The 15346-nt window shown below is 34.1% G+C and overlaps 1 protein-coding gene across 5 annotated transcripts in view; it reads right to left on the reverse strand.

Annotated features, from left to right (window-relative positions):
* The window catches only part of LOC128983682 (sulfite oxidase), a 217479-nt gene that overhangs the window by 16605 nt on the left and 185528 nt on the right, over positions 1-15346 (reverse strand). For all 5 annotated transcript variants that reach the window (XM_054403077.1, XM_054403076.1, XM_054403078.1 and 2 more), the window contains exon 11: positions 8387-8559. In XM_054403077.1, coding sequence (XP_054259052.1) covers positions 8387-8559 — 173 coding nt within the window. The remainder of the gene's footprint in view (positions 1-8386; positions 8560-15346) is intronic.

Here is a 15346-nt window from a genome sequence, read left to right on the forward strand (position 1 = left end):
ATTAGATTAAGGTAACTGCATTCCTAAAATGCTATTGGAGGGGAAGGAAACAGGTCCGCGGCGTAGGGAGTGGTGAAGGAAGTAGTAAAGGCAAGCTGTTCAGGGTGTGGGATCTGTTTATGACCATTAGATAAGGGAATTTGCAATCCTATGATGCTATGGGAAGGGAGGGAAACAGGTCCGTGACATAGGAAGTGGTGAAGGAAGTAGTAAAGGCAAGCAGTCTGGAGTGTGGAAAATGTTTGTGACGATTAGATTAAGGTATCTATCTGCAATCTTAAAATGCTATGGGAAGAGAGGGAAACAGTTCCGCGACGTAGGAAGTGGTGAAGGAAGTAATAAAGGCAAGCAGTCCGGAGTCTGGGAACTGTTTATGACGATTAGATTAAGGTATCTGCAATAATAAAATGCTATAGGAAGTGAGGAAAACAGGTCCGAGACGTAGGAAGTGGTGAAGGAAGTAGTGAAGACGAGCAGTCCGGAGTCTGGGAACTGTTTATTATGACCAATAGATTAAGATATTTGCAATCCAATAATGCTAAGGGAAGGGAGGGAAACAGGTCCGTGACGTAGGAAGTGGTGAAGGAAGTAGTAAAGGCAAGCAGTCCGGAGTCTGGTAACTGTTTATGACGATTAGATTAAGGTATCTAGAATCTTAAAATGCTATGGAAAGAGAGGGAAACAGGTCCGCGACGTAGGAAGTCGTGAAGGAAATAGTAAAAGCGAGCAGTCCGGAGTCTGGGAACTGTTTATGACGATTAGATTAAGGTATCTGCAATCCTAAAATGCTATAGGAAGGGAGGGAAAACAGGTCCGAGTCGTAGGAAGTGGTGAAGGAAGTAGTCAAGGCGAGCTGTCCAGAGTGTGGGAACTGTTTATGACGATTAGATTAAGGTATCTACAATCTCAAAATGCTATGGGAAGAGAGGGAAACAGGTCCGCGACCATAGACAAATAGAATAAATATAGACCGTCATGAGAAGGGAAGGAAACAGGCCCAATGACGTAGGAAGTGATGAAGGAGGTAGTAAAGGCTGGCATTGTAGAGTGGGGGAACCGTTTGGGAAGTTAGATAAATGTATATGTAATACTTAAATGCTATGAGAAGGGTAGGAAACAGGTCTATGAGACGTAGGAAATGGTGAAGGAAGTAGTAAGGCTGGCAGTGCAGGGTGTGTGAACTGTCTTTGGCAATTACATTAATGTATCTGCAATCCTAAAATGCTATAGGAAGAGAGAGAAACAGGTCCACGACGTAGGGGGTGGTGAAGGTAGTAGTAAAGTGTAATATTGTATTATGTAAAAAATTGATAAATCACAAGATCAAATGCGTCAATTCGTGATTGATAACCTCACACAACAGCAAATAATATCTGATGATAAAAATCAACAGAGACAAAGGTACATCCTATCTGCTGTCAAAACACAATTGGTTGAGCACGAACAGAATTTCGGCCAAAAAATTGAAGAACTTTCTCAACGAACCAGGCAAGAATCCGAACAGAATTCTAAAGCTAATTTGGCTATTATACAGAGCGAAATTCTCCCAAAACTCACCATCCAAAACAAAACTTTAGAATCTCAGCAAGCTGAAATACAAAATTTAAATCAAAATCTAATAAAATGTGAACAAGAAGTGGAAACCCTCAAACAGAGCAAAACATTTGAAAACTTCCAAGGCCCAATCAAAATTATATGCAATGGAAATGAAGAGAAAGACCGACAACTACCAAAATTCAACAGCCGAAGTGGCAACCCAAAAGATTATCTTAATAAATTGAAAAGATATTACGACAGAGGACTTGAGCGAAACAGTAATTATGACCCGATTGAATATCTCAAAGACCTGCTAGTCATTCGAAGGTACCGCCTCAAGATGGCTACAACTCGTTAAGACCGACTTAAGTTCCTGGGAACAATTTTCCAACGAATTCGAAGCTAAATACTGGTCAAGAGAAGTGCAACGCAGCTTAAGAGCCAAAATTGAATCAGAAAAATACCGGTCAAATGGTACCCTCAGCCGCAGCGAATACCTTACAGAACGTGTAATTTCACTCCAATCTATGAGCCCTTGCCTGACCGAAGAAGAAATCGTGACACTGATGGCAGAGAGATTTGACTCCATCGTACAAGACTGCATCAATGTACAGAACATCACCACCGTACGTGCCTTAGAAAGACTTCTACAACGTGAAGATCTCAAAGACGGACCGAAGAAGACACGCACCAACAGCCAGAATCACAACAGCTCATCCAACAACCGACTGACAACTCCAAATCAACAACCACACACCTATCATCAAAACGGCCGCTACGAGAATCAGGGAGCGTACCAACCCAAGATACCTTCATATCACAACAATCCATACAACAGCAATCACCAATACAGAAGTTATCCAAATCATCAAAATTACCATCCTAACCACAATCACCCTACTTACGACCGAAACCATGAAAATAAACCATATCAACGAGACAGATATCCTCCACGTAACGATGACAACAACTAACGGACCTACAGAAACCACCCAACCCAAGAACAAGCTCAGCTCTGCGCAGTAATGAGACAAAATAACTACGTGCCAAGTGCTCCTCCAAATAACCAATCATCTCACAGTTACGAGCCACAAACTCATCCTGCACCAAATATACAGGAAAACGGTTCGGCGCTGTAAGCGACAACCGAGAGGGTCAATTATCATTAGTTAACTCTGAAATTACAGCGCCTATTTATGAAAGTCTCGGTAATGAAATAAATCATCTTCAATCCCAAAGTATAATGTGGGATAAGAACTTCTTATTTGAAAATGATTCAGAAAATCATCAATCTCCAAATTTCACTCAAATAAGTTGCCTGGAAATTAGCATCAAACTTAATAATATTAGAGTAAACGCATTAGTCGACACTGGTTCATCAATAACTTGTATATCAGAATCCTGGTTCAGTAAAAACAAATCCAAAATTTCACCATTTGAAGAATTTCCAGTTAATAACACAATAATCAAAACTGCTACAAATGAGCGATCTAAAAGAGTCTCTCGAATTATTTACGTTCCCACCACAATTGCAGAACACACCTTGCTATTGGAATATCTTATTGTACCAAATCTAATAAAACCTATAATACTAGGAGTAGATGTTTTGTCTAATCTTAAAATCGATCTGAATTTCAACACAAATGAAATAGACATGCAGATAAATAATCACAATGTTACTTTGAAGTTTTGTATGTGCAACCAAGAGGGACAAATATGTCACTTAATAATTAATGATAGCCATAGGCCAAATAATGAATATTTTAATGATGAAACGTTTGATGTATATCACGATGATCCAATATATAATAAATTTAATAGCACAATAAATAACTTCAAAAATAGAAAAACAGATCCAATTGAAGACGAAACATTAACCCAAGAAGAAATAGATTATTCCCTAGCAACAAATACGTACACAACCGCAGAGGAACGTGAAAAATTAAGCATTTTATTAAATAAATACCAGCTAAAGAAGATGAAGATGTTTTATACGGCCCCTACCATATATCAGCCCTCAAGAAATATTTGGAACCAACCCGAGCAATAAAAGCTGTGATCGACGAGATAGATAATGATGACCCTACCTTCAAAGACATTGTATATCAATAAATTTCATAATGTGTTTCATCCATCAATAGACTTTTGTGCATCATCATCTCTAATCAAATTGTGCCATGGAGCTTAATCGCGAGTGCGTGACCCCATAAATTGTGTTTTCCATAAACTAATACCCAGGTGATAAAGTTTATAGACAATACTCACTTACTAATAAACAGTGATCTCCTTAATAACAAAGAAACAATAAAGTTATTTGATATTGAACAGTATGGAACAACAGCCATAATATCCCTTTCTTCCCATGCCAGGCCATGAACACTATTCTATTTTCCCCATTTTAATGTTATTGTCCTACACATTTGTTAATTTAGATTATAATTTTGTTGTATTATCACCCAATGTTCTATCATCCAGAAAATCAATCATTTAATGTTATTCATACCTATCTTTAAGTATCATTCATATTAATGATTCATGATCCCATTTCATATTTTGTCGAAATCTGTATTTCATTTCATAGCATACAGATTTCTGTGGGGATAATTTGTAATATTACATGTCATTCATTCATCATTAACATTAATTTCTCTATTATTTTGTATATTTTCTCCCATAATGTATGTTAATGCCCCTGATAATGTGTTATCAGTTATTTAATATGTTCCTCCTTGTTAATGTGTTATTTTATCCAATTTTGTTCAATGTTATATAATATCCCATCACCCCACAGAAACATCATCCTATTTTATGTTACAATATAATATTTATGCCAATTCTCTCCATATCTATCCTGTACTTATCAAAAACCAACAATAATCATTTACTTAGAATAATATATAACAAGCTGCTATACCCGTGCTTTGCAACGGGAAGAAAATGTGACCTAGAGAGCTTAAGTGGTGCTTGTGTGTGTTTTAAAACACAGCAACTCTATGATTTAGTTTGAAAATGTAAACTGATTAAAAGGGTAAACATACGTACAGTACTTTCAAACCCCTACTTTTGATGTCAATAGATCTAGAAGAATATGACAACATACCTTAGTGTAGCAATAGCATAAATTGCTTCATCTATATAATTAATACGCTACATGAAACTTTGTCGGTTGAACTACTCCGCCATTTCTTAACCGATTTTATCCATTGACGTCTCATTGGAAAGAGCGTGTCGCGTAGATTTGCAAACTGGCCTTACATTTTTTTAAAGTCCCTTGGGCTCTGCCCCAGTGGCTTTGAAAGTTCCCATGTTATCCTTATGAAGAACATAATTGTTTACATTTTGATCAGCTGTATAATTTAATTGCTGTTGTTTATTTTTCAATTCAATGAAACGCATTGAGTACATTTATTTACTATTTGAGTTTGTGTAAACATAACCCCCAAGACGGATCGTGATAGTATGATTGTAACTTAAATTTGTGAATTTATCGTTGTTTTGTGTAGCTACAATTTGTTTATTTGTTGTTTTTTTCTTTAAATGCCTCCGACGCTACGACAACGAAACATAGACAGGAGGCGTAATCGTGATAACGACCGCAGCTACAGAACAGTGACACGTTATAGGCTCAACTATTAGGTTAAAAATGCGCCCTAACACTATCCCAAAACAACATTTCATTCTCAATTGGCCCTCTATCAATGACCTGTGTTGCCTGCACAGCGAGGCATTTTGAGAAGGAAAAAACCGACCGGAATTCCTTAGGTTTATCAATAACGAAGATAAACATGGTCTGAGTTACATACCGGTAATCTTTGGGTTGACTCTTTTAAATTTATTTTAAATCTGACTGTTATTTGTTTTGAAATAACTCCTGTAATACTTTGTAATTGCTCGAATTCGAGCAACATGTACACTAGTAATTAATAATGAATGACATGTTTTTCCATAATTCTTCAATTATAGTCAAGCCTCTTCACATGTAGCTTACTATATAAATTTAAAAAAATAAACTTTGAGCAATACTTTACAAAACGTATATAACCTCACTTTAAAATCAAACATAACCCTCCTCAATCTACATAAAGCGTCACAAACATATTTTTCGAGTAAATAAACACACCAGTTCATTGTACTGACCAGCTGTTTCATTAACTAAATTAAATTAAATCATTTATACATTGGAAGCATGCCAGGCGTAGCCCTTTGGAAATCAGCCTGTGGGGCAGAGCCCTTAGGAAATTCGTCCATATCAATACTTTTCGGCAAATCTACACACTCTAAGCTTCATTTTGATGTACCATATGCCTATATATTTATTTGGTAAATGGCCTTAACCGTTTACATAAAATTTGATTGTATCACTTTAATAATATAATAGATTATAAGAAAATTGCAATATAGTAATAACATCTTAAATATAGTATTTTTTTTCAAAATTATCCAAAGAAAATCAAAATTACTGTGGCAAGTGTTATTTATGTGAATTAACCAGCTGTACATCATTTCAACAATGGACATGGACTTCCTGAGCTTCTACCATTGCCTCTTCCTCAGATCCTGCCAACTCTTTACAGTGTGAACACCATTTTATTAAACATTGTGTTTGATTTAAATTAAATTCATAATCCCAAAGTATAATCTAAATTTTTAATTTCTTATCATCCAAAAGTATTCGGGACAAGTGCCTTGAGAAGGGTACCAAATTTTAACCAACCCCTATTTTATTTATTACATATGATACAAAGGTGAAGACAGACACTCCAAATTTGGTAACCATAATCCATCTTGTTTAACTAAGGACAAATTTAATCTTCATTGGACATTTAATCAGCATAGCCTGATAGGCCCAATTAACTTAACTCATCAAGATATACATATTACAAATTGAACTTTTATTCAAAATTTAATCTTCAAATTTTATTTTATTTCATTAAATTCAGTGAAACCATTTGGAATCTTTCTTTGGACATTAACATATTGCATTACTAGCATCATGAACCTAGCCTATTTCAGAACAATAATTAAATTATTTGTATTTGCATTTTTATTGCCTAATATATCATTCGAACCGGCACGACCACCCCTCCCTGAGATTAAGAGCTCATATTTAAATATTAATTAGTACTTTAGAAGAAACCAACCCAATATAAGCCTAGAATCTTTTCATCCACTTTGGAAGCCCCACCATTTTGAAAATTTACCATTGTTAACTTAGACCCTGTAGCTAATTCAACCAATAACTTATGTTATATTTGTATTTCATTAATAAATTTTATATTTTGTAACTTACCAAATCTATTTGTTCTTAAAATAATTCATCTATATATATAAAAGGCAAAGCCCTCACTGACTGACTGACTGACTGACTGACTGACTGACTCACTCACTCACTCATCACTAATTCTCCCACTTCCCACTTACCTAGGAGGCTGAAATTTGGTACACTGATTCTTTAGGCATTAAATAGGAAAACTAAGTGGTTTTTATTCTGATCGGACTCTCGGGCTCCGCCCCAGTGGCTCTGGAGTTTCCCATGTTAACCTAATGAGTACTCATATTTAAATGGAATTAATGAATCATAACAGCTGTTTCAATTAAACAAGTTGGTTCTGTTCTATGATATTCAATAGCATTAAAGTTACAAGGATTACCAACAGAGTGCAGCACTATTATTTTTTTAAATATTTGACAACAGCTAATTTGAAACCAAAAGGTGAGTGAGCGTAGCGAACGAACTTCAACCCGGAGGCGAGGTAGCGTAGCGAACGAGCTAACCTGAAGGCAATTGAGCGCAGCGAACGAGCTCCAACCGTAAAGGTGAGTGAGCGTAGCGAACGAACTTCAACCAGGACGTGTGAGCGCAGCGAACGAGCTCCAACCTAAAGGTGAGTGAGCGTAGCGAACGAACTTCAACCAGGACGTGATTGGGCCATGCGAACGAGCTCAAGTATGAAGTTAAACTGGGCAAAGCCCGCGGGTACAGCTAGTATATTATAAGATTAAGATAAAGACTTACTTCATTAGACAGAAATAAAACACAAGTTAGGAATTATCTTTATTAAGAAATGACTTTGAGTTCTATGTGGGCTAACTTAATAGCCAAAGGAATTTTGTAGGCCTAAGTTAATGAATAGTCTACAGAAACCAGAAAGCTTTATGGTGCGTAGCAAAAGGTGAGCAGTGTTGAGCGTGGGAATGAATTAATGTATCTGCAATGCTATAATGCTATTGGAAGAGACCGTAGACTGTAGGTTAAAATGATTACGAAGCACGAACCGATACATATTTTCGATACATGCAATAGATTACAATCAAAATTTACAACTGAGTTGATAACAGCTGATTTTAGTGACTTTTACTCCATAGAGGCTAAAAACAATTTTTACTCTCTAAAGATTAAAAATGCTACTTTAGACTCGCAACGTATGCATTAAAAAATATGAACCCTTGATGACTACGCTCAATTTAGTGGATGCTTCTGCGAACGCCACCTAGTTCTTTTGTCTCAGACATTGCTTTAAGTAAGATCTTCATTTACATTTTTGTTCGTAACTTTTTTTGTATTGGTAACTTTCTCTCAATTGTACTGTTTTTGTTGTTATTTTGTTGTGACTTTTTGGTTTTAGTTTTTGTTTTTATAACTTATCGATCCACCATGCATCTGTTCACCATTGCTTTTGTAATGAAGAATGCTTTATACAATAAAATACTTATGACTTAAGAGGACAGTTGACGCAACCCGCATGACGGGACATATTGTTTTAGAACTAGATGCTAGTAGCGATCGGCCAAGTGCCAGCTTAGATGTCACGAGTTGTACCTATATTACCGCATTTCATTACTTGTGTACCTTGTTGGATGAAGGGTTGATGGGTATATCACAGTGCCACAGTGTCCAGGCCCAGTGACGTGGAGGGTTGGTCTTGTCCTGGTCTGTGAGTTGCGCCACATGCCAGGTACGTCCCCCGTCTGCTGTCACATCTACCCGCACAATCTTATGGCCTCCCCCAGAGAATGCATAACCTGTCAATATAGTTTATAATCTTATAGTAGAAATACTAACTGTCTATGCCCAATTTTTTAAACAGCTCTTATTACTAAGGAAAGTATCCCGGATAACGCACAGTCATGCTACAATACTAGAAGAAAAGCCTTAAGAGAAAATAGTCACAACCAATCTTTTCTTTTCAAATGAAAAGCCCATCCATGCAGAAGAAGGTTCTTATGCACTTGCTTCAAAATAATGAAAATACCCCCGTCGCAGCAAACCTGCATACTAAGCGAATTTCCATTTACCCGGCTTGATTTCTACTAAAATATTCCCTATAAATTTTCAGATTTATTTCCTATTTAAATAACATTAATTTTAGTGAGTAGTTAGGTTTGCTGCTACGGGGAAGATGTTGAGGTGTGTTTTTTCAATTGAAATATTGATAGCTTAGTATGAAATAAGCCAAATTGCCAAATTTGATTAAAATATATCCATAAACAAGCAAACTAGAACAGTTTATTTATTCTCCATAAGAATAACATGGGAATTTTAAATTTACAATTTTTTTAATTTTCTCCATAGTCAATGAACATTCAAAAAAACTTCAATATACTAAATTATTTGTTTTTTTAAGCTCTTCAAAATGGTCTAGAGAGAAATTTAGAGTTTTTAGGGACAAAAATGAGAAAAACCCATTTTTACCCCATAAAACCCCCCATAAACCCCTGATCCCATGGTCTGATTATGCTGGTTTGCGAACTCGTTCGAATAAATGTAGGTTTACACGTTTGTACCGAATTTCATCAAAATCGGATCAATTTTGCTCGAGTTATCGCGCTAACGGACACATATATAAATATATATATATTTATATATATTTATTTATGAATTTGATATATATGAATATATGAATATGGACATATATGAATTTGAACGGATGGTGTTTTTGGCCTCTGGGGACCTCAAAACGAAAAAGTAAATCGGTCCCGGGTCTAGGTCTTACCATGAGACCTACGGTAATAGCTTATTCCCTATATGGGAAATTCGCTAAAACCATTGTGATAATCAATTTAAAGTAAACAGTATCAGCTTTATTCAAAATACTATATTCCATTTTTATGGGAAAATCACACAAGTTACGATAACTTTTGAACCGTAATTTATACTGTAATGGAGGTTGTGCCATTTTATTTAGAGTTAAAAGGGCTATAAACATAAAAAATTAATCAAATTCGTTTGAGACAATTTTTATTCTACTTTTTCTGTAATTTTTTAGAAAAAAATCACCATTAAAATCAAAACTCCTAAAATATAAAAAAAAACTACAGGAAATACGCCCAAATACCAAATTTTTTCAAAATCGGACCACAGCTCTGTACACATCCACACACAGACTGAAGAATTACTTTTTTGGGTTCATGGGGGGGGGGGGGGGGGGGGCAAAACGGATATATCCACCCAAAACACAAATTTTGACAAAAACAATACTTTCTCCATAGACTAAGAATAGGGGGAGAAAGTAAAAATAATTTTTAAAATATCTTATATAAATTGCTCCATACTCCATTAAAGAGGTGACCTCAATTAGCTTGATTTGATTATCTATTTGTTTCTTATAGTAAAGTAACTGGGGACCGAGCTAATTTTACCTTGCCATTGTGACAACTTAAGGAGAATATATTATTTTAGCGAATTTCCCTATAGGGAAGTAGCTATTACCGTAGGTCTCATGGTAAGACCTAGGCCCGGGACCGATTTACTTTTTCATTTTGATGTCCCCAGAGACCAAAAACACCATTCGTTCAAATTTTTATATATCTATCTATATATATATATATATTAAAAACCAAAAACATATTTAACAAAGTACCCTTTTAGTAATTATTTTATTTTTCATGACAACATGTTTCGGAGACTAAGTCCATTATCAAGTCATTTTTACCATAACCTCATTCTTTAAACTAACAAAATCACAAAATATAATCATACTAGCTGTTGTACCCGTGCTTTGCAACGGGAAGAGGACACAAAATAGAAACATTTTAATCTTTACATCTTTTGCATATAATAGTTACACATCCGCCAATGCTTTTAGAAACAAAATTCAACTTTTATGGCCTTAATAGAAACGTTTAAGTTATGACTTTTAAATCTGGTAAGTAGTGGATACCACCATTTTGGTTTTGATTAATTTTAAATCTTGTGTAGGCTGATATGAGAAAAACGGACCAAATCTTGGAATGAAACTTTGACATACATGATTTACCTTCATCTCCCTTGATTACATATCTTTTAATTTATTATTAACATTTTAAATTTCAATTTTGAAGTTGCAAAAATACTAATTATTAAATTTAAATGAACATTTTTTTAAATTTCACTCTTCTTTGTATTAAATCACAAATCCTTCCATCTTCAGTTTCTTCACTCACAATAAATCATTAGAAAAACTAAGTCAGCTGTTTTAAACTTTAGAAATATTGCTGTGCCTTATCAATACAGTCCTTTGAAATATTAAAGAAACTATGTCTATAGGTACTATAAAAATTTTTAAACAAATAATTTAGCATTAAAGACACCGGACAAAACTAATATGACTATCAAAGCATCAAGGACTAAAAAATTTAATAGCAAATACAGTATATGTTTCATTGCATCTCTGATTCTACTCTACAAAAATATCAACAAACAACTTAATATACAAACCAGTTCTTTTAATCAGTTCCATCTCCATTGCCTTTACATTTTCACACTTACCATTAAGTAAACATAGTAACAGATATTTCATTGATTTTAGAAACAAAAGAACAATGTGTACTGCTTAGTTTTATGATATTTTCCTTGGTTTAATTTAATCAGTCGTGTTGCAAAAAACACAAATAATAAATGTATGAAATAAGTAAATGTGAACTGAAAGCTATGTTAAGATAAAATAAGAGTATTTTGTATTACCATTTGTATAGTACCACATATACAACAGATTTTAGAAAAAAAATAAATGACGTACAATTTAGTTATTGATTATATTCTTTAAGCATAGGTTTAGCAAAACACAATATCTTAATTTACCTAAATATACATACATATAAAAAACAATGTGATGTGCAAGTTATGTTAAGTTAATCTAACACATGTTGAGCACTTTCAGATGCTTTAAAAAATCCAAAGCAGAGCCGGAGTTGATACAGCAACGGTTATAGAATCTTTTTTTTCTATAATCATTGACATAGTTTTAGAATAAATAATCCATGATAAAAGGTTAGATTAAAATAAATCTACCTCATAGTTATGGAAAATTTTATATTTTTTAATTTCTTTGTATCAGCTGTCTGAAATTGTGAAATATGCAGTTTAGCAGTTATTCTTGTTTACATTTAAATGTCAAAGCAAATGTAAACAAACATTGTTAGTGTTCTCATGGCAGCCATGGAGACCAATCAATATTTACTTTTAAAATCCTCACATCAGAACTTTTAAAGCCAAAGGGGCAAAGCCCGCGGTCAGTGTCGAAGTGTGAATAGTCCTATAATGGTCCTTGGTAGGGTAGCTATATTTTTTTAAAGTTTAAGCCCAGTTGGTTCAGTAGTTTTTGTACCTATTAGTAATACACATACAGACAGACACCATTAGATTTTTATATAATAGTATAGATGTAAAAATAATAAAATATAACATATGTTAACTAAATCTTAATAAATTTTGGTATTAATTTTTCACTATACTATATGAATGTTTTTCTTTCTTTCCTTAGTTTTTCAATTTTATCGTAGATAGGTTGGTTTAATTTTGGAATCATTGTGTTAAGTATGTTGTTGGGGTCCTTTTTGTTGTGTATATAAATATTTAGCTCGTCTTTTACATTAAGTTTCTCACGTCCTTTTTCATATTCTATATTTTAATATTAACTATATTATATAGTTTAAAGAATGAGGTTATGGTAAAAATGACTTGATAATGGACTTAGTCTCCGAAACATGTCGTCATGAAAAATAAAATAATTACTAAAAGGGTACTTTGTTAAATATGTTTTTGGTTTTTATTATATTAGTAGCCCTAAACATGCAAGAAAATAATATAGCCCTAAACATGCAAGAAAATAATATATATACAGGGTGAGTCTTCTAAGCTGTCCTAAACAGATTACATACGAACGGCTTGACATACAGAGATGAAACAAAACTTTTCCCGACTAATTCATACCCAAGGAACAACGTAAAAATGTTTTTACCATTTTTAAAATACAGGGTGTTCAAGAAACTAGGGGTCATGGGTTCGAATCTCAGAGTTTTCAAATGTAAACATATGTCATGTTACGCATCATTTTAAAGCTCTAGACTAGACAAACAATTTAGTGAAAACAGAACTCATTTATCTTTGTCCGTTTCAAAATGGCGGCCATTTTTAAAGAAAATATTGATACTTACTGAATACCCTGTATCTTGAAAACCACTAAACTTATTTTCGTTCTGTTTGAAAATTCTTAATCCTCGTAGGTTCAGCTTTAATTTGATATATGACAAGTCAACATTTTAAAAACTAAATATTTTTTCTATGATTTTAATTTTTTTTTAACTTGGTAGCCTTGTAAATGAAAATTTTCAAATGGCAACATATGTAAAATTGTGTATAATTTTGAAGGTCTTGTAAAAACAAACAACTTTTAAATTTAAACCTACCGTCTATCTTTGGTCGTTTTCTAGTAATTAACCAAAAACTTCAATTGCCCATATAAAACCCATGTTAAACGCACAGTACCATGGGAATAGTATCTGCATCCACTAATCTTCAGTACTGCACGTTTAACATGGGTTTTATATGGGCAATTGATGTTTTTGGTTAATTACTAGAAAACGACCAAAGATAGATGGTAGGTTTAAATTTAAAAGTTGTTTGTTTTTACAAGACCTTCAAAATTATACACAATTTTACATATGTTGCCATTTGAAAATTTTCATTTACAATGCTACAAACTTAAAAAAAAAATAAAATCATAGAAAAAATATTTAGTTTTTAAAATGCTGACTTGTCATATATCAAATTAAAGCTGAACCTACGAGGATTAAGAATTTTCAAACAGAACGAAAATAAGTTTAGTGGTTTTCAAGATACAGGGTATTCAGTAAGTATCAATATTTTCTTTAAAAATGGCCGCCATTTTGAAACGGACAAAGATAAATGAGTTCTGTTTTCACTAAATTGTTTGTCTAGTCTAGAGCTTTAAAATGATGCATAACATGACATATGTTTACATTTGAAAACTCTGAGATTCGAACCCATGACCCCTAGTTTCTTGAACACCCTGTATTTTAAAAATGTTAAAAACATTTTTACGTTGTTCCTTGGGTATGAATTAGTCGGGTAAAGTTTTGTTTCATCTCTGTATGTCAAGCCGTTCGTATGTAATCTGTTTAGGACAGCTTAGAAGACTCACCCTGTATATATATATATATATATATATATACACGTGTCCATCCACACAATAACTTGAGTAATTTTTGTCCGATTTTGATAAAATTTGGTTTGAAGGTGTAAGGCGGGATAAACTTGAATGAGTTCGCAAACCAGCATGATCGGACTATGGGAACAGGGGTTTGATGGGGTAAAAATAGGTTTTTCCCATTTTTGACCCTAAAAACACAAAATTTCACAATTTCTTTTCAAACCTTTTTGTAGAGCTTAAAAAAACTAATAATTTAGTATATTGAAGCGTTATTATGCGCCTAATTGTTACGAAGAAAATTCAAAAAAATTGTAATTTTAAAATTCCCATGTTTTTCTTATGGAGAACTAGCTGTAACCCGCGGGCTTTGCCCCGTTTAACTTCTTAATTTTCAAGATTATCTCGTTCGCATGGCTCAATCACGTCCTGGTTGAAGTTTGTTCGCTACGCTCACTCACCTTTAGGTTGGAGCTCGTTCGCTACGCTCACTCACCTTTAGGTTGGAGCTCGTTCGCTACGCTCACTCACCTTTAGGTTGGAGCTCGTTCGCTGCGCTCACTTGCCTTCAGGTTAGCTCGTTTGCTACGCTAACTCGCCTCCAGGTTGAAGTTCGTTCGCTACGCTCACTCACCTTTTGGTTGCAAATTAGCTGTTGTCATAAATGTAAAAGAAATAATAGTGCTGCACCCTGTTGGTAATCCTTGTAACTTTAATGCTATTGAACATCATAGAACAGAACCAACTTGTTTAATTGAAACAGCTGTTAAGATTCAATAATTCCATTTCTCATAAGGTTAACATGGGAAACTCCAGAGCCACTGGGGCGGAGCCCGAAAGGATTTTTGAAATAAGAATATGCCTATATGTTAATCGGGAATGTAAGCTATCATCATGCCAAATTTCAGCCCAATCCGACCAGTATTTTTCGAGTTTACTTTTCCCATACACACATACAGCAACCACCTCTTTTTTATAATAGTATAGATAGATAGATAGATAAGTCAACTGTTGTAGTTTGCTTGTTTATGAACACATTTTGATCATATTTGGAAAATACATTAATTTCTTACTAAACCACAGTACCTTTTAACATTTTACATTAAAAAAAACTTTTTTACCCTCCCTGTTGCAGCAAACCTAAGTCCTCATTAAACTAATTCTGTTTAAAAAGGGAATAAATGTGATATTTTTAAGGAGACATTTTAGTTTAAATCCAATCAGGCAAATGGAAATTCGCTAAGTCTGCAGGTTTGCTGCGGCGGGGGTATTTTATACATCTGTTAGTCTGTTCTGACTCTAAATTCATAGATTGGCAGTAGTGAAAAATCCAATTTATTGATCCCAATCCAAAAGAGACGATGTTTTTTGTAAGGGCTTCC

Source organism: Macrosteles quadrilineatus, unplaced genomic scaffold (genome assembly GCF_028750875.1).
Source record: "Macrosteles quadrilineatus isolate MER2022 unplaced genomic scaffold, UCM_ALF_1.0 Scaffold_1__1_contigs__length_201487025, whole genome shotgun sequence".
Lineage (NCBI taxonomy): Eukaryota > Metazoa > Arthropoda > Insecta > Hemiptera > Cicadellidae > Macrosteles > Macrosteles quadrilineatus.